Genomic DNA, 23,067 nt, shown 5'->3' on the forward strand with positions numbered 1-23,067 from the left:
ATTACATTAAATATTTCAACTGCCTTAACCTAAAAGCTTTCAAGCTGAGAAAGTGTCTCATAATCAAAGTTCAAAATACCAAAATAGAGCATTAGGACAGAGGAAGACATTATCATCAATTAACATGATGATAATATAAGCAGACTTCTTGACTGCAGTTACAGTTATTTGAAGATTATTCTTGAAAACAAAGAAATCAGAAACATTTGAGATTTTATGCAGGAGCAAACAGTGGATAAACTTCATTAAGTAAGTAACATAGTACTTACACTTTTGAAGGAAGCTGCAAATTCAGCAACACCTGGTACTAGACAGAAAAAAAAATACAACATCATTCTCTCAGTAAACATTTTAGTGCTCCAAACATAGAGGATTTAAATAATAATAGGAAACCAACCCTGTCTTTAGGAATTTATAGTCTAGAAAAGACAATAAATCAGTAACTATAACATTGTTTAAGTGCTCTAAAAAAGATACCAGGTGCAAAAATGGAAGGGCAAAAAATGAAAACCTACATCAGACTGAGGGGACAGCAAGAAGAACTTCTCAGAGAAAATGAGACCTGCGTCAGAGAAAAGCTTCAACTGAACTATGAAGGATCAAGAATTGGCTGTAAGGGAAGGTGGTGAGATATAATTATCTCTTACCAAAAAATGTAAATTTCCTTTTTAGGTACACTGTTCTGTTTATTTAAATGGCTCAAATAAAGAAGCACATTAAAAAACAGAAAAACAAAAATCAGATATTTAAAAATAATGTTCAACCTTACCAATAAAGAAATACAAACTAAAAATAATAAAGACTAGTAACATCCAATATTAGCTAGTAGGGAGACATTCTCATACAAGTCATCCTCTTCCATAAGCACAAAGCTATAAATGCAAGGATATTCATTGTTGAAATATTATAACATCAAAAACTGCATATAACTTAGGTTTCCAAGTAGGATATGAATACATAAACTACAGTATATCTATACAATAAAATACTTAAAAGAATGAAGTAAATCTATATCTCCTAACATGGAAAGGTACATTAATAAATTACTAGGTGGAATTTAAGTTGTAGACCTTGTACCAATGGCCCCATCATGACACAAAAAACAAACAAAAAATTTCTATATACTTTAAAATATATATTTATTTGCTTATCTGTATAATCAGAAACAAGGTAAAAAGGATTTGTACCAAACGATTAACAGTGGTTAACTCTGTAAGAGTGACTGGAAAAGGCAAGGAAATATTTAATCACCTCTGTATTAGCTGAACTTATTACAGAGATTTTAAAAACAACATTTTTTAAAGGATCCTTGTAATTTCCTGAGTCAAATCATGTTCTGAAAAAAATTCAACTATCAAACATCTACTCTTAATATTGTACCACAGAATTCAATCTCTTCCTTTTAAAATAAAATAAAAATTTGAATCCTTATAGTTAAATGGTAACTCTTCAAAAAATCTCCCTCAAAGTAGCACTGGTTCTCCTGCATCAATTCTGATATAAAGAAACCAAAAACTTACATTGTTCTGGCCAAAGGTCTGGTGAAGCACGGTCAAGTTTTTCAAAACTTAGCAAAGATGCTTCCAGATCTGTCCCTAGAACAAAATGTCCAGATGAGTGAAAAAGACACAAAACACACTGATTTATAACAATTCATTCTCAAAGAACATACACTGAAAAACATCCAGAAATCTAGAGATTTGAATTCTTTACTAATATTACTGTAACTGGTTAGCAAGTCACCTATGTTTAGCAAAATAGGTCATAGATGGCCTTGACAACATTAGTTTTCATGTATGTGAGGGCCAATAAAGCACACAAATAAATCATTTTCCCTCATCAAACCTTACTTTTCTGAACTTTGAAACAGAAGCAATATTTTAGTGAGATGTTAGGAAAAATGAACATCAACAAACCCACTTTCAGAATCTTCACTCAGACTTAGAATTTCCACCTGTTACAAAAATGTCCCTGCAGCCAAGAAAAACAAACCCTTCCCTTACCATACCAAAAACATCACCTTACTCTCTCTTGCACTTCTAGTTTCTACCATTCCTACTGGTTCATACTCAATACCAAGTAAGCCTACTCTAGAATTTCCTTCTTTGAAAGAACTGTCCCTTGACCCCATGACCTCCTACTCCTCCTTCACTGCGGGATCCACTTCTTCATCACACATTCTTTCCTGTCTTCCCATACATGAAGACTAATGTTGTCAAGGCCATTTATGACCTATTTTGCTAAACCTAGGTCACTTGCTAAACAGTGATCACTTCTCTGTTATCTTTTAAATTATGTCTTTGCAGCATTCACACACTGACCATTCCTCTTGAAACACTGGATTTCCAGCTTCTATAAAACACTATGCTGGTTTTTCTCCTACCTCACTGACTCCTTCATTCTCCTCTTCCACTCAGGCTCCAGCCTAAGCTGGCTTCACTTCCCACCTAAAGTCTCCTAAGGAGATCTCAACTAGTCCTATTAGCCATTAGCATCATTTATATACCAATGACACCATATTTATATTTTCAGTCCCAATCTTTCCCCAAACTTCAAAGCTATATATTCAAGTGGCTACTTGACATAGTCCTCCAGTTACACATGTGAAAAGATCCTTCAGTCTAATATGTTCATAACCATATTCCACCTCAAGAAATAGCATTACCATGAACCCCAATTTTCAAATAGAAAACCCACGTGTCATCTTTCATGCCTTTCTTTCCTTTACTCTTCCAAAACTAATCCAATAGTGAACCCAATAGTTTCTCTCCAAAATACGCCTTGAAACCATTAATAACCCCTTAACAGTTCTCCCTGCTCTCATTCTAATCCCTTTCTGTCTGTCCCTACCTGTAAATCTATTCTGCACAGAGTAGCCAGAACTAATTTTTTTAACAGCAGTCAGTTCATATTACTCCACAGCTTAAAGAATGTATATCTATCACTTAACTATGAACACATTTAATGTTTCATACAGTGTTTACCCGTTAAACACGAAACTTAAGATGACTCAGTTAAACTTGAAACTTAAGATGAAGCAATATATTAGTTTTACATCTACATAATCATTCTTTCAATAAATGTCCCTTGGAGGTCTACTACTTGCCTGGGACCCAACCAGGAACAAAAACAGACTTGGCACTTATAAACTAGGGTGAAAGGGGCAAAGTTATCAGAATAACAATGTTGACAGTGAAGGTACTGAATCAGAACATAATGGTGAAGAAGGATAACTCCAGATACTGTGTTGCGGTTGTCTCTACAGCTAAAATAGGGCCTGAAACTGCAAAAAGTCTTCAATCTTTCATCTCCCAATGCACCTAGCATTATGCCTTTTATATAGTAGGTACGAAAATACAGCTTTCCTGGCCTCAATTCCTCATTCCTGAAATGAACATCCAAGATTCCTTCCAAATTTGTATTTCTTTGTTTCTTTGGAAAGGTAAAACTACATTATCAATGAACGTGGGGATGAGAGCGAAAGAAGCAAAAATGAAATGAGTTCAAAAGTGACTGCAAGACCCTACCTCTCTAAAGCAAAGCCAAGAGCTAAAGCGTGTGGCAATAAAAGCACTTAATCACTATCTGATATGATTTGCACCTAGACAACATATAAACAGAAATCGTGCATTCACTCAGTCCGAGGAAAGAACACATAAAGCAGAAGCAAGAGAATTTGAAAAGTGTGCAAAACTACACTAAGACCATCAATTCTCATTTTCCTCAGGTCTTTCATTGCTATGGGTCAAGAATGTCTTCCGCTCCTCTTGCTGCCAGGGCAATGGTACCAATATGAGGAGACGGGAGAGAATCATGTTCCTCTAGCAGTACAGTCCTGGGTGAGGTTAAATCACCAATCCTGCCTGAGGTTTAGGAGAATCGTTCCAGATCCTCAAAGAGAAGAGAAATGATCCTTCAACCCGGCATCTGGAGGAGAAAGCTACAGCAAGGAATCTCCTTTTCCCCCAGCAATATCACCTCCTCCGCCCTCAGCCTCACCCAAAAGGGGTTGAGGGAGGGCCAGGGCGACCCTCGTCCTGTTCCCCCGAATGGATCCCTTAAGGGACCGACGCCTCCAGGTATACAGTGGAGACATAGGGCACCTCTGGCGCCTCCGTGAAGAGCGGTGGCGCTGAAGACGCATCCAAGGAAAAGAAGTGGAAGGGAAAGGGGCCTAAGAAAAAAGTGCAAGTTTGAGGGGCCAAAGGCGAGAGGAAGTTCGCAGGGAGCAGAGGAGGAGGTGGCAGGCTTAGGCTCTCTGAGCCGGCTCTTACCGTCCGTGGGAGACGCCATCTTCCAGCCCATGTCACGTGACCGCGCCAACCGTCGGCGGGAAAGCTGTGCCCGTCAGCCCCGCCCCCGAAGAGAAACCCCGTCCCTCCCTCGCAGGCCCGTCGCACGTCCCCGCCCCGTGGGGCGCTCGGCCTCGCCCCGCCCCGGCGCCGGCCACACCCCCACGCGGCGAGCGGGGTGGGGCGACGGCCGCCTTCTCGGAGACGCTTATTTACGTTCCTCGGGGATGGGGTGGGGCCGCCGCCGTGCGTGCGGCCAATCGGGGTTCCGGGTTAGGGGGCGTCTTCCCCGTGTGCTCAAAATAGCGTGTCCGAGCCTGGGGCGTCTCCCCTGCCGCGGCCAACAGAATCTGGGGGCGCGGGGGAGGCCGCCGCCGTCCACCTCTGGCCAATCGGGCGTCCCGGGCGGGCGTGTGGGGTGGGGTCGGCCGGCGGGCGCGGGGCGGGTCAGGTGACACGCTCCGCTCCTCTAATGAGGCGGCGCGGCCGGGCCGCGGGGCGAGGCCTGGCAGCCCTGGGGGTGTGGGCGGTCTGGGGAGCCGCGGGGCGGCGGAGAAGCGGCGGCCGGAGCCATGGCGGCGGTGGTGGCGGCGGTGGTGGCGGCGGCGGCGGCGCGGGCCCGGATCCTGCAGGCGAGTGCGGGTGGCGCCGACGGAGCGCGAAGCTCGGGATTGGGTCCTCGCGGCCGCCATCGGGGCCATCCCCCTCCCGGCCGGCCCGCGTGTCCCCACCCGCCCGTGCGACCCTGTCCCACCCCTCGGTTTCCGCCCCCGTGGGCTCCAGCCCTGGACGGTCACCCCGACCCTCTCCCCTTTTATTGCTGCGTCTCCTCTTTAATGGCTTGGCCCACCCTCCTCCAGCTCTGCCGCGTCCCTGCTGTCAGTCTCGTGCCCTCCGCTCCCGCGGTCAGCTCGCCTCTGCTCCAGTCACTTCTGTCTCCCCCAAAACTGCCCGATCCGGTCACCTTTATGAAGGTGCCAGCCCCCCGCGACCCTTCCCCCGCCCTTCTTCGGCGTCTTTCTTCCGAGGCAAAGGGAAGAGGTGCCCCGCGAGGGGCGAGGGTCAGTGAATGAACTTTGAATCTCCTTCTAGAAATGTGCACTAGGTCCCCCCCTCCCCAGCAGCCATTTGCTGTGCTTCTTCCCCAGCTGTGACTCTTTGTATTTTCCACATGCAGTGGGGCCCTCCCGCATTTCTGGCCAAGACTTTCAGTTAAACTTTCTCTTAGCGAAGTTACAGTATTCGTGTTGGCGATAAATAAGGACAGTTATACTTCCATCATGTTCCAAGCACATGCAGGGAACTAAACAACTCTCAATCAGGTGATAGAAAATGGGAGCCAAGGAAGACAAGAAGTATTAAGTCCAAGTTCCGCCCCAGAGTCAACTCTTAGTGTGCCAGCACGCCTTCAACTCTGCATGGTGGGGACTTGGGTCCTCTCTGAAGCCAGCCTGAAGAGAGGTGCTTGAGGCCTGTTATCTCTGACTCAGTTCCTAACCTTTCCCCTATTCAGAGCCAAGCAAGGGCTTAGCCTATAGGAGGTGGGATTACCTGCAATAAACAACATTGCATCATTCCTCCTACCTGCAATAAACAACTTTTCTTACTCATTACATACAGCCTGAGGACATCTTCCTCTACTTTGCTTAACTTTTAAATAATATTAATATTAACCAAGTTTCAGTGGTTCCACTCTAGAAGTTTAGGCATTTTTAACATTCTTAGCAGTCAGCAAACCTTCGTGTTTAATATGCTCTTTCATGGGATGATGGGAAATGGATTGGAAGGGCTGTCCCAATGGTCTGACTTCACTCATCTATTCCTTGCTATGACTTAACTCTGTTTTTCTACTATAATTATTTCATGCAGAGTAGAGAAAGCTTCTGCCATGTATTTTTCACTACGAATTTCTCAGAAATCTTTCACTGAAGTTGACTTTTTTCCTTTGCCTCCTCCCCACCACAATGAGTTATTGAGATTCTTAAGGTCCTATTTTGTTCTTTGTCTCAAGAAGAATCTCCCTTCTCAGGTATTTTGGAAACAGACTTTTTTTTTTATTCATATGAAAAAAATTTCTGAGCCATTCTGAAAAAGAACAGTTAGCCAACTAGGAGTTATTGTTACATGAAACTTTGATAATATTCTGGCCATCATGAATTTTAGAGGACTATCAGAAGACTCTGTAAAAGAGAGTTCATGTCTTCAGTTTTAAATATCCAGCTTCTCTTCTGTGTTATAGTGGCTAGTAAAATTTACCTTCTTCTTGAGTTATTATCACTCCTATTCAGAGGCAAGAAAACCAATCTTAAAAACTTGGCAATTCTTTTGATGGAAAGAGCAGAGGCTTCATAATCCCAGCTCCACCATTTTCTACTTTAAGAATATTTGTGAAGATAACAACTAATGAATATAATGAAGTAAATTACCTGACACTTAAGGTCTCCCAACTGGTAACTGATGGGACTGAGAATTCAGGGCTTAAGTCTCGGCATTTCTTTCTGTGTCAGGCACTGTTTCCCAAGCTTCTGAAAGAAGTTCTCACAAGAAACTTCCCCATTACAATGCAGTGATAAGTACTAAACAATAGGAGTACAGAGAATCCCAAGCTCATATGTGAAAATTCTAGAAGCCTCCAAAGGGACTTGGCTCTGGGCTTGATTCTTGCAAGGTTAATAGGCCTTTAGCCAAAGGCAGAAGGGAGTTTCTGGTAAAGAAAAATTTAAGCACCAAATAAACATCCAGAGAACAAGAAGTTTGATGTGAACGATCACAGGACAGTTCCTTCAGCAAGCGCTAATGAGTGTTTCTTGGGAAATTAAAAAAAATGGGAGATCTAACCTATCAAAAACTGTGATAATATTATACCAGAGACAGAGCCTTTATGCCCTGTGGACAGCAGGGAGGCTGTGTGCAAGCAAAATAACAAAAATAAATAACCTGTGATATTCAAGTCATCCACGCATTTTCTGCCCTATAAGAGAGTGTATGCGAAACAAAATTAATACCAAATGATTGCTTGGTGAGTGACATCACTTCCCCCTAGCAAGTCCTCATTCTTTCATTCTACAAAACGTCACTGAGTGCTTACTCTATTCCAGGAGCGGGAGCTAGGGCTGAGGATACAATGTTCTAGTGATCTGAAAAGAGAGATACCTAATAATTAAACAAGCTATTGTTCCATACTGTGACATGAGAAATAGAGAAATCCAGGTGTTCCATGAACTCCACAATCAGGTATGTGGTCCAGACCTGAAATTGAGACTTTCACAGAAAGTGATAGCTAACTAGAGAGCTCTATAGTAAGAGTGAGCCAAGTAAATGAAATGAAACAATTCCTGGCAAGAGGGAGCAGCGTGCAAGGGCAAAGAAAGCAAAGTATGTTGGGAATGGCGGCTGCAGCATAGAGAGCAAGGAGGAAGGCTATGTGACTAGAGAAGATACTATGCTGTCTTCTATGCAACAGCAAATTTAATCTTTATCCTTTTGGCAAGAGAAACCATTGGACAGCTTTAAACAAGAAAGTGATCTGATCAGATTTGTGTTTAAAAGGGCCCTCTGGCTATGGGGCAGAAACTAGATTCAGAAGGTTTAAGATTAGAGACTGAGAGACCTGTTAGGAGGCCATTATGTGGTAAAGGCAGGAGGGGTGGAGAAAAAGGGGTGTGTTCTAAAGATTTCTAGGAAAACAGATTACCTGGATTTGTTTGATTCACTATGGAATGTGGGAGGAGTCAAGTGACTAGGTTTCTACTTCAGCAACTATGTGAATAGTGGCCCCATTCAGAGAAAGGAGGGCTGCAGAAAGCAGAGCAAGTTGTTAGGAGGACCATGAGGATATCAAATTTTATCAACCTATACCTAAATAACATCAAAGTAGAGATGTGGCAAAGACAGTTATCACCTGAAGAGGAAGATTCTGGCTCTGAACAATAGGTTTAAGCATCATCAAGGTCTAATAATGAAGCCTTGAAAGTCAAAGAAATCACTGAAGGAGCATACACTAGGTCCTCCACTAACATTTATTCAAGTTGTTTCATTTATAACATTGACGGGGCGGGCGTGGGGCATTGGTTGTATTGCCTACCAGCCATGGCATGTTCCAGAGAGGTGCACTTTAGATTCATTGGTATGTCTCAGTCCTCCCAGTCTGAGTGGGTGTGGATGAGTGTGCCTGTGATGGAAGGGTGTCCCATCCAAGGTAGGTTTCCTTCCTTGTGCCCTAAGCTGCTAGGATAAGCTTTGGCCAGCCAAGACCCTGAACCGGAGTAAGCTGGTTGGAAAATGAATATAGATTATTTTTTCATATTAGCAGAGCTTTTGGGTCTTCATTTAGAAAGGTGCTGATATTTTTGTGACCAGAAATATGCTGTGGGAACTTAACTCTTGCTTGTATCAATTTGTATGATATATGGTAAAATTGTTTTGTTTGACATTGTTTCACTTGAAGTTGCAGTTCCTGAGGACCTGTCCATGATGTTAAGTTAGGTCTTAAAAAATGTGGAATGAGAAGAGGGCTTCAAACCAAGCCTTGAGGAACTGGAATGGTTTAGTGGTCAGGCAGAAGAGGATGAGCCAGCAAAGAACAGAGAGGTGGTCACAGAGATAGAAGAAATAACAGGGCATCACAGAGGACAAGAAAAAGGGGAGTGAGTAGTCACCTCTTGTCTGCTGAGAGGTCAAATGCAAGGAGCAGTGGGATGTAGGAATCACTGGTGTTCATAAAGGTTGGAGTAGATGGAAGAGTTGGTGGGAAGTGAGGAAATAAAAGTAATTAGTAGAGAATCCTTGCTATTTGATGGAAGAGGTTTAAGGTACAGGAAGGAAAGGATAATTGATGCAGTACGTGAGGCAGCAAGAAAGGTGGACCTCAGGTGCAGATACTAGCCTGAGGACAGATGCATCTTTAGTCTGTACATAATGATTGTGCACCGCTGTCTCCTCATCACTTTGTCCATACAGAATTTGCTAGCTGCCTTTTCCAGTATAAGTGAAAGGATGGAAATAAAGAGAGGTATATGTGGAGATCCCTTTTGTAGATTTGCTATTGGGAATTTGAGAAAAATCTCAGCTGATGGTCTGTTTCCTCTGAAATAGGAAAAAAAGATTAGCTCCTCAGAGTGAGCAAGGAAGTAGAAGCAATGAAAAGTTTTAAGAGAATTGATAAGTTTTCAATTAGCAAGTAGTAAAAAGCAAGTAATAACAATAACATTTAGCGAAGCAGCTACTTGGTAGCTGTTTTCCATATCTGAACAATCTTGTTCACAGTAACTCTGTAAAATAGACGAACAAGACGTGCAGTGCACTATTTGCCTTCCTGGAACTTAAGTCTTTTGGGTAATGGACAACTACCTGGGCATTTAAAACACAGACAGGTAAATCTGATAGGGGAAATATTGGCTGCTATGGGAATACCAAAAAAAGGACACTCAATCTAGTATGGGATGGAAGCATTCAAACAATCTAACTGCCCAGTGAACCTTTCTTTTGTTCAGTAGATATTTATTGAACACCTCCTATGTACCAGGTTGGTATTAGCAACATGGCTATAATGAGACATAGTGGGCTCCAGGAGAGTGTTAGTTACTTGAAATAACTTTTGTGGGGAATAGAAGAGGAAACAGACTAGGTGTTTGGGAGGATTGTCTGCTAGCCCAAAGGACTACCCTTTCCTTTGGACTGTGCTACAAGCTACACAAACAAATTTTTGTACTTCACACAGCCCTGAACTTAATATGCTCTAGATTGTAGCTTTCTTTTACATCCCAGTCCTGAGTATTTCAGTTTGTTGCTTTGATCAGACATTTGTATTTCTTAAATCAACTTCTAGAACATATATACAAATTATTTTTTAGTTACTTTATTGTAACTGACTCCATACACGCACCCAAGCAACAGTGCTGATTATATCCTATTAAATATTACTTACATAACATTCTCTTCCTGAAAGGTACATATAGCAATTTTAGTTGTGTTGAAATTGACATAGACTATTATTTTTAAATACAAAATTTGATTTGTATAACTGAAAACATCACAGTCAAGATAATAACATACCCTTCACCCCTAGAAAATTTCCCTCTTACCTCTTCCTCTATATTTTCTCCATCATCTCCACACAACCACTGATCTGCTTTCTGATACTGCAGTTTAGTTTGTATTTTATTGTTTGATCAAATGACATCATATGGTATTTACCAATACTTTGTATTTGACTTGTTTCACTCAGTGTAACTATAATTCTCCATGTTGCATGTATCAATAAATACTTCATTCCTTTTTGCTAAATATAGTCTAGGGCCTCCCCTGTGGTGCAGCGGTTGAGCACTGGGTTGTGAAGTTGCCCGCAGCCTCTGCAGCGCTGGTTCAATCCCCAGCTGCTCCCCGGCCACCAGAGGAGGGTCCCACATGGCGCACAGACCTTCTGACTGTACCCAGTGCTTGCATAAATAAATAAATAAATAATCAAATCCTTTTAAAAATAAATAAATAAATATAGTCTAGTGTACGGATATACCACCTTAGTTCCCTATTTACCCAACCAATTTAGACATTTGGATTGTTTGCAAGTTTGGGGATATAACAAATAAAATTGTTATGAACATGTCTAAGTATTTGTATGCATGTATATTATGTATATTATATTATGTATGTTATATTTGACACTTGATTATATACTATCTCATATTCAATGCTTACTGTGTTAGTTACCAGGGCGTTTTTATGTTGTTAGCTTTATGGTAACTGCATTTTCCAGGCCACAAATTAGAAAAATAAAGTGTAATGACAAAAAGGAATCAGGACTGTTGCAGATATTGAAGTCATGTTTATTGATCCCTCATAGTTAACTATGCCTTGTCACCTCATAACTTTTCTTTTTAAAGATTATGCGACCCTTGAGAGCAAACACCAAATCCTTTTCATATACCCACAGTAACCAACATAATGTTAAACATAAACTTAGCCATTCATTAAATTTTTGATAAAATTTTGACCTCATCAAAATGAGCCATTTTTTCCCTCATAGGTTTCTTCCAAGGTGAATTCCACTTGCTATCCAGCTTCCTCCTTCTCTTCTTCCGTGGTGAGTTTCTGGCACTAAAGGTTGACCTCTGAGATCCAGCATAATTTGGGGGCATTTTCATTTATCTTTTTTGAAAAAGATTTATTTTATTTATTCATACAAGAACTGGGGTGTAGACCAGAGGTGCGTTGGGGGGTGTGAGAGGATTCACCAGAGACAGAACAGGCAGACTGACTGAAATACACTGCTGAGGGGAGCAGCGGGTGAGACAGGAGAGGTCTGCTGTGCCATAAATGTGTTAGCTCCCTGGCTGGGGATTGAACTCAGGCTGTCATGGTGATAGCATAGCACTGAGACTGAACCCCTACGCCACCAAAGTGTGTGTGAAATATTCATGCTGGTTTTCTTACCCAAGATTAAGTCTTTTATGTTTTAAGCATTTTTAGTATTGGAAGGTGGTCTTTATAATTATGTTTTTTAATGACTGTATAATATTTCATCAAGTAGATATGACCCAAATGAACTAATAATTTCCCTGTATAACTTTTCAATTGCTTCAGTTTTCAATATTATAAACTGACGTTCACACTTGACAGCAATGTGGGTTTACTCATGCAGTTCTACTGTGTGATTAGTAGGGAACTTCCCCTTTTCAGAACTATCACAGTATTAAGAGGCTCTGGCACATCTTGATGAACACTCTAGACAAGTATATTATGTATCTTTTTCCTGGTGGTAATATTTCTAGAGAGCAGAAAAATTCAGTAATCAACTAGAATTCCATCCTCTCTTTGAAAGGAAAAGAGAAGTAAATCAATTAACTAATACAAAGTCTCTGGGTTTTTGTCCTTCAGTCAACTGTAAAGCTCTTCATTGATGGGAAATTTGTTGAATCCAAAAGTGACAAATGGCTCGACATCCACAATCCAGTAAGTGAAGCAATTTTGGAACTTAAAGTGACTAGCCTAAAATTCTGAGAACAAGATGGGGATGTGGGGACTCCAGTCTATCATGAAACGAATAGTGCTGCCTCTATTGAAATATGGGGCAGCGGCAAAGCATGATATGCTGCTTTTTGCCATCAGGCCACCAATGAGGTCATTGGCCGGGTCCCCCTGGCCACCAAAGCTGAAATGGATGCAGCTGTTGCTTCCTGCAAACGTGCGTTTCCCGCATGGGCAGACACTTCAATATTAAGCCGTCAGCAGATCCTACTCCGCTATCAACAACTTATTAAAGACAACTTGGTAAGAAATCTGAATGGTATTATTTTCTAAACTGTTGTCTAGCAGATTCTTATTACTTCCATAGAGGCCCTTTTAGCTGTCCTCCCTAATCTACATCTCAGAGAGACAAAGGTTATGACTTCCTGGTACTACTTGTGTCTTGGTTTGTTCTTCGACTGTCTTGAGAATTAAAAGGAGGCACATCCTTGCATGGTTTCCATGTATGTGTTTTCTCTCTAGAAAGAAATTGCCAGGTTAATCACATTGGAACAAGGGAAGACCCTCGCTGATGCTGAAGGGGATGTATTTCGAGGCCTGCGTAAGCTGGGAGCCCCCCCACCCCATGGGGAGTTCAGGGATCCTTGGGAAGGAGCGAAGTGAGATGGATGGCCAAGGTCCCAGGATGGAGGGGTTGCTTCTTCCTATGTGTAGATTTTGCTATCCCATCATATCTTTTTTAAAACTTGTAGAAGATGATGATCTTTCTATAAGATTGATTTATTTGACATGATATTCCAGGAGGCTTGTGAATTCTGTACAATCCCTTCACAAGGAAGGGCAAGTCAGGATTTTCTTCCCTGTGTCAAGCCACTCCTTGCCCTCAGGGCTTAGTAGAGCAGGACTATGCTAAATAAATACTGCAGTGTACAGAGCTGGCCTTGTAACTGGAAGACTGGAGTTTGCGCCACCTGTCACCACTGCATGCCAATAAATCTTTAAAGTGCTCTTTAATCAGACAACCGGCAGTCTGGAAGATGGGGGGTTAACTCCCTAAAGAAACCACCTTATCATTTCATTTCCAGCTGCCTTTTTATAGTGAATTGAACAAAGAGAGTTCAGCAGTAAGCAGGCCTTCACTACTGCCAGGAGATTGTGATGTCCAGCTCCCGGAGCTCCTTATTGCCCTCCTGGACAGCTGGCCTCAGTCTTGTCCCACTGTGCTGAGGCTCCCTGCACTCCTCCAGAAGTGTCCTTAGGCTGGAAAATTAACTCAGAGCAGACAGGTCAAAAACAATATGTGTGTGCAGATTTCCTACTATACCAGCGTAGTATCTCACCAGATCTCCTCCCTTCCCTAGCCCCTATCAGCCTGACTGCTGCTTCTCTGTTCCAGAGGTGGTTGAGCATGCCTGTAGCGTGACATCCCTCATGCTGGGAGAGACCATGCCATCCATCACTAAAGACATGGACCTCTATTCCTACCGTCTGCCTTTGGGGGTGTGTGCAGGCATTGCTCCTTTTAATTTTCCTGCCATGATCCCCCTCTGGATGTTTCCTATGGCCATGGTGTGTGGAAACACTTTTCTAATGAAACCATCAGAGCGAGTTCCTGGAGCAACTATGCTTCTTGCCAAGTTGCTCCAGGATTCTGGTGCTCCCAATGGAACACTGAACATCATCCACGGACAAAATGAAGGTAACTACCCTTTGGTACATGCATGGCACTTTGGTCCCTGGCTAGAACAAGGTGTTCAATATTGATGATGGGATGTTTTAGGATGAGGAAGCTAGGAAGGAAGGGATTTTCTAATATCCTCTATGTTTGATGTTAATGTTTGCTATTTTGCCATCTCTGTGTGCTGTAAGTAACTAACTGGAGACTGGCAGTGTTTATGTACCATAGAGTACATTAGGACAAAGAAATATGCATTAGGACAAGACACAGATGGAAGAGAAAGTGTTCACTTTAATATTAAGATAATTTATGCAGATGTTAACTCAGGTAATTTATAGACCTCAGAGAGAATGAAGGTCTTCTAATTCATAGAATAGCTAATAAAGGGTTTCTGTTCCTAGGGCCCTTTATATATTATCTTAGTTAATCTTGACAATAACCCTGTGGTAGGTACTTTATTTTTCAACTTTACAGATAAGAAAATTGAAGCATAATGAAATTAGTTTGCTAAAAGTCATACTTCCAGAAATTACCAAAGTCAGGAGGTATGTATGCAGGAAGACTGACTCTGGTTGTACTTTTAAAGACTATGCTATCTTGCCTCTCACATGTGGGCACAATAGTATCTGAGAGTCTCCCAGTATATAGGAAGAGCTGTGTATTGAAAAACTTGTTTTGGAAGTAATAGAAATTATAACCTTCAGAATTACAAGCGGAAATTCTGAAGTAGCAAATGAGAAAAGTATTGAAAGACGAAAAGAGAACTTCAAAAGGGAAATCCAGGGTAGAAAAAAATATACATGAAAACTTTAATTCATAGCAATGGGAAAAGGGGAAATTTGCCATGTAGAGAATTCCATGGTCATTTGTTTCTTTGTAGTGATCATTTATTTTATTTTTAAAGCTGTAAATTTTATTTGCGATCATCCGGATATCAAAGCCATCAGCTTCGTGGGATCCAACCAAGCGGGAGAGTACATCTTCGAGAGAGGGTCAAAACATGGCAAGAGAGTTCAAGCCAACATGGTGACTTCTTATTCCTTTTCCCCTAAACACTATGCAATAACGTTTTCTAGAAACATCCCTTCTGCCCGTCTGCAGTGAGGCCACTCAAATGCCAGTGTTTCTTTATTAACACTTTATTCATAAACTTTATTTATAAATAAATAAAGTTTACCCTTTATTCATAAATCTTGTGATGAGTTTTATTCTAAATCACTCTAATTAGTCACTTTAATCTTGAATTCTATGGGCTGCACCAATAATGACCATAATGACCATATTCTGGTCTGACCCTCTTTCTTCCTTCATACCATACTTCTGACCCTTTTTCTTTTAAGGCATTTTTTAACCACTAATGTCAGAGATATGATCTTCCCTAAGAGTTCAGGCTATTTAAGGTCCTGGAAAGAACCGACTATCCTTGATATATGAGTGTGGTTTACTTGATTGCATATATTTGCTCCTCTTACTAGCTTCTTGCCAAATATTTAGCAATTCTTTGATACTAAATATAAAGTCCAGTTGCTACTTTCTTTCTCTTCAGCTGATGTTGCAGAGAGGACAGGCACCTGCGCACAGGCCCACTTCTGAATGACTAAATGTGTTTTGGCCAATTTGACTTAGGCTCCCTCAGTTCACTATATATTTGTCTTTTGTGTCTAATGGTATTCTATGTGTAATGAGATAAAATTAGGTAGCAAAAATAGTATCTGTCCATGCACTCAACTATAATTGTATCTGGAAATATACATGTGGAAATGATCATGTATCATCCTACATAGAAAAGAAGTTTAAGGGGCTGTGTATTTGGAAGCAAGCCAATTTGGGGAACTTCTTTCTAGAGAAATTATCATAGCCCTACTTCCTATTTTGCTTTTAACTAGTTACTGGAAGCTCTTTGTTTACATCGCTTTTCAAATAACTGGAAACCCCAGCAGACAAATTCTAACTTAAGCAAGAGAAGGGAATTATCCTTGGGCTCCTATATGTAGTATTTAGCTTGTCTGTTTGGTTGAATTTCTGATTGCTGCTTTTAACTTTTTGTGGGGGGTGCGTGGTAATGGTTTTGATCTAAATAAACATATCAGCTTATTGGATGAGAAGGAAAAGTAATTTGGAGATGTGCTCAATTTTGGTGAGACTTTAGTAGTATCAAAATGATAATCTGTTCTCAAAGTGACAAAGGATAAATTCTCTAGTCCTTTCTTTTTAAGTCTCATTTGAAATCTCAGATTCTTTGCTAAATTTCTTAGCTTTATAATATTTTGCCAAGGAAGATAAATGTACTTTCTCTATTTCCTTAGGGAGCCAAAAACCATGGGGTAGTCATGCCAGATGCCAATAAGGAGAATACCCTGAACCAGCTGGTGGGGGCAGCTTTCGGAGCTGCTGGTCAGCGATGCATGGCTCTTTCAACAGCAATTCTTGTGGGTGAAGCTAAGAAGTGGCTGCCAGAGCTGGTGGAACGTGCCAAAAACCTGAGAGTCAATGCAGGTAATCAGTGATCTGCCTAGCTCCTTTAGACTTTGCATCTATCATTAAACTTTTGGTTTAGCCTCGGCTTGATCCATGAGAACAATCATGTCTATTGTTCCCATTGCCTCTCTTTACACTGTGCTTGTCTTCTGGATTCATTGTTAGCAGTCATAATTTATGTTAATGAAGACCCTCTAATGTTTCTATGTGGCTTTATAGGAGACCAGCCTGGGGCTGATCTTGGCCCTCTGATCACCCCTCAGGCCAAAGAGAGAGTCTGTAATCTGATTGATAGTGGAACAAAGGAAGGAGCATCCATCCTTCTTGATGGTCGAAAAATTAAAGTCAAAGGATATGAAAATGGCAACTTTGTTGGACCAACTATCATCTCAAATGTCAAGGTGAACAACTCTATAAGTTATTTCACAAGTACAAGAGCTGAAGGCATCTTAGAACTGTGGACTCTCATCTCTCCAGTTCATAAATGAAGACATTTCAATGACCAGAGGTCTCACCTCTTGCCAGGATTACTCAGTTATTTTATCTAGAGTCTGAATGAGTCTCCTCTCCTGATTCAGAGTGTCTTTTTACTTATAGCAATGGCCAACAGACTATCCCTAAAGGGCTAGGTAGTAAATATTTTTAGTTTTGCAGGACTATATAGTCTGTGGCAACTACTCAGCAATGGACACTTTAGTGTGAAAGTAACTGTTAACATTGTGTGACTGTGTTTCAATAAAACTTTATGGAGAATGGAATTTTAATTTTATATCGTTTATGTGACATGACTGGTTTTTTCAACCATTTAAAAAATGTAAGAGCCATTCTCAGCTTATGGGCTATACAAAAATGGGCAATAAGCCACATTTAATCCATGGGCCATAATTTGCCAACCCCTATTTTATATACTGTTGCTTGTTTAATGCCTCTCCTCCTTGATGCCAAGCTTACAGCTATTGCTATAGCAATATATCAACTCCCTGTTATTTATTGAATATCTACTCTGTGCCCAAAACTTAGCTGCATCTTCACCAGAAAGTTACAAAAGAAAAATAATTGGTGTCATTTTTTATTTATCAAAACTCTGAAAGTTTTTCAGCTAACATTAATTACTAAACAAAGTTATGAGGTCTCTTTTTGAAATTCATATGTCTCCACTAATCCTACCAATAAGCCCAAATAATCAAGAGTTGAATTTAGTAAAAATTATGAAATCTCTTGCCACAGAAACATAAGAGGAAAAATCCACTTGTCAGCAACAAATACAGCTAACTAGCTACAGTGGTGAAAGATACTTAAATATTTTAATGTGACCTGCTATCAAAATATAAATGCATGGATTCATTTGGAAGGCAAAGGAAGAATGAGAATAGATTGTTTATGTTACAGAAAACTTAGCATAAGTTTACTTTAAACAAAAAATTCTATTGTATTTAATACATATTTGAATCATGAAACTAACTTTTCAGTAACATATCAATTGTATACACTAATCATGTAGGTATTGAGGAAGCCAGTGGTGGAACCTAAAAATCCAGTGCTTACAGGAAAGGAGTGTAGTTATAGTTAATAGGAATTTCAAGTTATTTGTGTGAATGGCAGCTTGAAAGATGGAACACAGTAAGAAGTAACTTTTTTTATAGGTGGTTTAAAATGAAAAGAGGTTTCTAAGATGAAAGCTGTCCATATAAACAGGTAATAAAGTACCAAATTAGCATTAAACACTGACTTTTCTGTATGCATCATTCCTGGTAGCCAAGTATGACCTGTTACAAAGAGGAGATTTTTGGTCCAGTTCTGGTGGTTCTGGAGACAGAAACTTTGGATGATGCCATCAAGATTGTAAATGACAACCCATATGGAAATGGAACTGCCATCTTCACCACCAATGGCGCCACTGCTCGGAAATATTCACACCTGGTGGATGTCGGGCAGGTTTGTGAACAGAATTTTTAAGAGATTCTTGTACCCACTTACTGTTTCCTATCTAAAGGGAGATGGTAAACAGTGATTGGTGACTGCCCCTCTGACCTCCCACAGTGCCCATTTCTTTCTCAGGAATATAAGTTCCTGGGATGGAAGATGGGGGGAAGGTGGGTGTTTAAAAATGGTCTCTTGGATGCCAAGTATTTGTGCTTCTAAATGGAGAGTTTCTTGGAGTTCTCTTCTTAGTATCTGATGTGGATCTGTTGTTCTAGGTGGGTGTGAATGTCCCCATTCCAGTGCCTTTGCCAATGTTCTCATTCACTGGCTCTCGATCTTCCTTCAGAGGCGACACCAATTTCTATGGCAAACAGGTAACTTTTAAGTTTAAAAGAATATTTTTTTCCTCTAAGAAATTTTCAGAAACATATTCAGGAGTAAGGATTCAGCAAGGAAGGGCCTGTCAGCAGCTTCTGTGGGGTCTTGTGTCGTCCATCAGTGCTTTTCAGGAGGTTCCCTAGAAAAGATTTACAAGTCAATAAAGTTTTGCCCAAACTGCTCAAGCCTTTGTATGTACCATTTCTTTGCTGGTGACCCTCTTCTACCTTTCATCTGACTCTTAAGTCATGTGCCATGTCTCATGTTAAAGAATGGACTCCTCCAGAAAATCACCTCTGACCAGCACCACCCCCTTCCCTCAGTGCTTGGCTGGGTATGTCCTCATTGCTCCCACTGCACATATTTCTCTTATAATAGTTACTCCTCTACAACATAATTTTATTGAGCACCTTCTTTGTACCAAACACTATTCAAGGATGTGTAAATAATAGCACTGAATAAGAAAAATCAGGCAGATCTAGAATCAAATTACCTGGATTCAAATCTCAACTCAGCCAGTTATTAACTGTGACCTTGGGGGTAACCCTCCCTATGCCTGAAATTTCTTCATCTATAAAATGAGAACAACAATAATACCTATATTTAGGTATTATTAAGAGGTTGCAAGGATAAAATTACCTGTTACCTCAACCTTCATCAGGTACATATGTCCTAAGGCAGAAACAGGCATGGCATATTCAAACAGCAGAAATGGACTAAAGCATAGTGAGTGAATGAGAAGAATGATAAGAAGTCAGGTTAGAGAGGTAAGCAGGGCGCAAGTCATGTAGGGCTCTTTAAGCCATGTTAAAAAGTCCTTATTACACATTGTCATTATTTACTGATCTGTAGTACAGAGCAGGTGTCCAAAGCTATATTAAACAAAAGGAAGTTTTTTGTAGTCCCACAAAAATACAGTCATTTTGGAACCTTAAGTAATAAATTACATGTTTTCTATACAGGTCTTCTTTTTATAGGTTATTAAAAAGTTAACAGTTGTAATTGCATAGCTGAATATAACATTATGGCCAATGTGTTAAGTGAACACTGGTTATGTACAGGCTGATTATCCAGTTTACGCACTAGTTGCAACTTTTGCAGAACTGACTAGGTTGATACTATTAACAAAAATTTCTTTCAAGGAAAGCAGAGTAAAACTATTGCTTAAAAACAGTCTTTTTTTTCCCTTCTTTTCTCCCCTGTCTTGGTTTAATTATTATAAATTACTCTGGTAAATGAGACTTCTTGGAGGAAAAGACCAACCTCCCATACAGTTTGAAATCTTAAATCCTCACATAAATAAATTGCTACTTTGGCATTTTGGAAAGAGAATATGAAAGTATTATTCCTATGTAATAAATTATAAACTTTAGTTGAAAGTATGTAGATCTCTAGTAGTTATAAATACATTAAAATGGCTGAGATTTTGTCAAATAATTCTAGAAGGGTTTATTTAACCAAACTAATTCGTTTCTAAAATACCGTCCTAGTAATTAAATGTTACTTAAATGTTAAGTAATGTTACTTAAATGTTACTTCCTAGTAATTAAATGTTAGATCCACACAGTGTATTCTCTTTTTTTCAAGCATATTCTTTTTTTTTTAAAAAAAAGATTTATTTATGCATACAAGAGCTGGGGTATAGGCCAGAGGTGCAGGGGGCGGTAAGAGGATTCACCAGAGACAGAGTGGGGAACAGAACAGGCAGATCGACCAAAGTACACTGCTGAGAGGAGCAGTGGGCAAGTCAGGAGAGGTCTGCTGCACCATGTGGGTTTGTTCCCTGGCTGGCTGGCCAGGGATTGAACTCGTGCTGCAGAGGCTGCGGACAGCTTCACAGGCTGCATCTTAACCCCTTGAGCCACCAGGGAGGCCCTCAAGCATATTCTTATAAAATAAATGATGTGTGTATACAGCCTTAAATGTGCTGGATTTGGGAACTCACTTTATAGGTGATTTAGAAGTGAATGTGTATAATACCAAACATTTTACTTTTGATTTGTAAGATATTATAGGCTGTTTTATCACTGACTGTTGTCATAAATGGTCTATTAGTGTTTTACTCTTTCAACCCTTTTTCTTCTTCTGGGAAGGACAGGAAAACTAACAACTGTCGAAAAACAGTTACATTGCTAGGATGCTCATTTCATTTTCCCTCACAGCCTTGGTATGAGGTGGATGTTATGTCACAGATAAAGCCAAGGTTAAACTGGTCAGTAAGGAGTAAGTAGAGGCAGAATTTGAACCAAGTCACAAGACCATGGAGCACATGATACTCAGCTCTAGGAGCAGAATGACCTGCAAGTTTAACAGATTATATTGTTCAGTTTTTCCATTTTGATGCTCTTGACTAGTTTCAGCACAGTGATAGCTAAGGTTTGACTGTTTTATGTGCCGGATATTATGCTAAATGTTGTGCAAAGATTGTCTCATGAACAGTATACTGAATTTTGGTAGCATCTATTCCTCAAGTAGGAAAATGAGTAACTCTTCATGGCATCCCCTACAAAAGTAAGTTAAAAGAAGACTCATAAATTCCCAGCAATATAATCTCTTTTTTCCTTTTGTTTTCCTTAGGGCATTCAATTCTATACTCAGCTAAAGACCATCACTTCTCAGTGGAAAGAAGAAGATGCTACTCTTTCCTCGCCTGCTGTAGTCATGCCTACCATGGGCCGTTAGAAACAAGTTTGTTCCAGACTTGTCCATCCTGAGTAATCTCCCTTTATTCTTGACCAACTTCATTTGCCAACTTTGTGCAGATCAGATCCCTGGGATTGGAATACTTTGCAACTAAAATCTTTCTCAGGGCCATTAGCCCCTGGGAGTTGCTATGGGGAGACTCCTAGTGTATCTTTGATAACAGATTTTCCTAGCTCTTCATACTTCTATTTTTGAGGTAACTGTTGTAACTGTGAAATGTTTATCTGGAATGAGAGCTTAGACCTGTCTTCTAAAATTCTCCCCTTTCTGATGACTTGAAAGAAAGATTACTGTACTAAAGAAGATCTTCCAATAAATGGAAGAGGACTTCTTGGATGGGGAAATTGGACAGAAATAACTCACCCTTTGGTTGATCTTCACAGTCCTACATAGATGCCATTGGGGGAGACCCCTCTGCCAAGCTTTCCTGAGCCTCTCATTTCTCCCACACTACACCAGATAGAAACCATTTCTACTTATCCCACAATTGTGACAACTGCTTCTTTCTTTTTTGCTGAATGCCACTTTGTCTTAATGATTCACAACTATCAAATTCTACCTGCTTCTTAAAAGTCACTTCTCAAGGATACCTCAGTATGCAAAGGATAAATCAACTTTTTGTGTGAACCAAATGTTAAATTTCGGGATTGCTTCAGCAATCAATTAATACTTCAGTCATTCATTCAGATACAAATAATTTTTTTTTTTTTTTAGATAAACAATTTCAAAGTTTTTTTAGGTCTAGAAATCAAGGGGTGTTCCAATCATGAAAGTGGGCAAGACTCTTGCCTTAAGCAAATCTAACCTGATATTACTGTTTTTTTATGTTGTCCTTTCCTCTTGCCTGTATTTCTCATTAATGATACTTAATGAAAGAACCCTTAAAAATGTACAGTAATTCATTGGGTCTTAAGAAATTTCAAAGCTTTTCATGATATAAAATTGTTAAAAAATGCTTTGACAGGTTCTTCTATCATTAATTCAGCTGTCTTTATACTTTTTGTGTCTTTGCTGTAACTAAACTTTTAGTCGGAACAGAAAAGAATGTGTGAGACAAAATAGAGCCTGTGTTTTGTTCTACCTGTCTTACTGATGCAGTTTTCACCTGGTAAACTAGAAGTCTCCTGGCTCTGAGAGAGTCATCCCTGGCCCTCAGCCAGATGACATAGGTCATTTATTTTTCTCCTTCCTCACTAATCATGTGGATAATGCTAACCTACTCTGTGGGAGTTATTCCTTGAATTAAGGATAGTGAAACGATTGTACACTCTGTGGATTTTAGGCTTGCTGCTATTTCCTGCTAGATGGAATAGCAGAGCTGTCATTCGATTAAGGGACTGTAACTTTTTTTTTTTTTTTTTGGTTTTCTTTTTTGTTTTTGGATAGATGAAGCAATAAAAATGTTTAATTTGATAATGGAATGAATGCCCCTGGTTTTATACCTTGTTACAGCTAACACAGGTAGTGATGTTTAATCCAATCCCACAACTATAGGGTAGGTTGAGTGAAAGGTCATGTTGCCTAAATTCCATGTGGAATTAAATAATCACAGAGATACCCATGTTTCCTTACAGTTAAGGGAAGTCACTATTTAAAAAACACTAATCAAAATTATGTTGCTAATTGGAATAAAACATTTGACTTGCTGCT

At 40.1% G+C, this 23,067-nt stretch overlaps 3 protein-coding genes across 10 annotated transcripts in view; 1 reads left to right on the forward strand and 2 right to left on the reverse strand.

Annotated features, from left to right (window-relative positions):
• The window catches only part of LIN52 (lin-52 DREAM MuvB core complex component), a 79,543-nt gene extending 75,179 nt beyond the window's left edge, over positions 1 to 4,364 (reverse strand). For all 8 annotated transcript variants that reach the window (XR_005123829.2, XR_005123828.2, XR_008550620.1 and 5 more), the window contains exons 1-3: positions 4,275 to 4,364; positions 1,521 to 1,595; positions 270 to 307 (exon numbers count right to left, since the gene is read on the reverse strand). Coding sequence is in view for 4 of the 8 variants with exons in the window: in XM_037503862.2 (XP_037359759.1) it covers positions 270 to 307; positions 1,521 to 1,595; positions 4,275 to 4,305 (144 nt within the window). In the remaining 4 variants the exon portion in view is untranslated. The remainder of the gene's footprint in view (positions 1 to 269; positions 308 to 1,520; positions 1,596 to 4,274) is intronic.
• Positions 4,365 to 12,404: 8,040 nt separating this feature from the next.
• ALDH6A1 (aldehyde dehydrogenase 6 family member A1) lies at positions 12,405 to 18,384 on the forward strand. Its single transcript, XM_037503868.2, has 7 exons — positions 12,405 to 12,560; positions 12,780 to 12,858; positions 13,654 to 13,956; positions 14,840 to 14,961; positions 16,242 to 16,431; positions 16,633 to 16,814; positions 18,169 to 18,384. Exons 1-7 carry the CDS (start codon positions 12,447 to 12,449, stop codon positions 18,367 to 18,369), a joined length of 1,191 nt encoding a protein of 396 aa, XP_037359765.1. The 5' UTR covers positions 12,405 to 12,446; the 3' UTR covers positions 18,370 to 18,384.
• BBOF1 (basal body orientation factor 1) overlaps positions 17,276 to 23,067 on the reverse strand; it is a 34,885-nt gene continuing 29,093 nt past the window's right edge. The window contains exon 12 of the mRNA XM_037503867.2: positions 17,276 to 18,853. Within this exon, the coding sequence (XP_037359764.1) occupies positions 18,842 to 18,853 (12 nt within the window). The 3' untranslated portion in view covers positions 17,276 to 18,841. The remainder of the gene's footprint in view (positions 18,854 to 23,067) is intronic.

The sequence above is a fragment of the Talpa occidentalis genome, unplaced genomic scaffold (assembly GCF_014898055.3).
Source record: "Talpa occidentalis isolate TD23 unplaced genomic scaffold, MPIMG_talOcc4v2.1 talOcc4.11, whole genome shotgun sequence".
NCBI classification, from domain to species: domain Eukaryota; kingdom Metazoa; phylum Chordata; class Mammalia; order Eulipotyphla; family Talpidae; genus Talpa; species Talpa occidentalis.

Coding starts and splice junctions, on each gene's coding strand:
- ALDH6A1 (XM_037503868.2), top strand. CDS start 12,447: ATGGATGCAGCTGTTGCTTCCTGCAAACGTGCGTTTCCCGCATGGGCA. Junction 12,561..12,779: donor AACTTATTAAAGACAACTTG/GTAAGAAATCTG, acceptor TTTTCTCTCTAG/AAAGAAATTGCCAGGTTAAT. Junction 13,957..14,839: donor CATCCACGGACAAAATGAAG/GTAACTACCCTT, acceptor TTATTTTTAAAG/CTGTAAATTTTATTTGCGAT.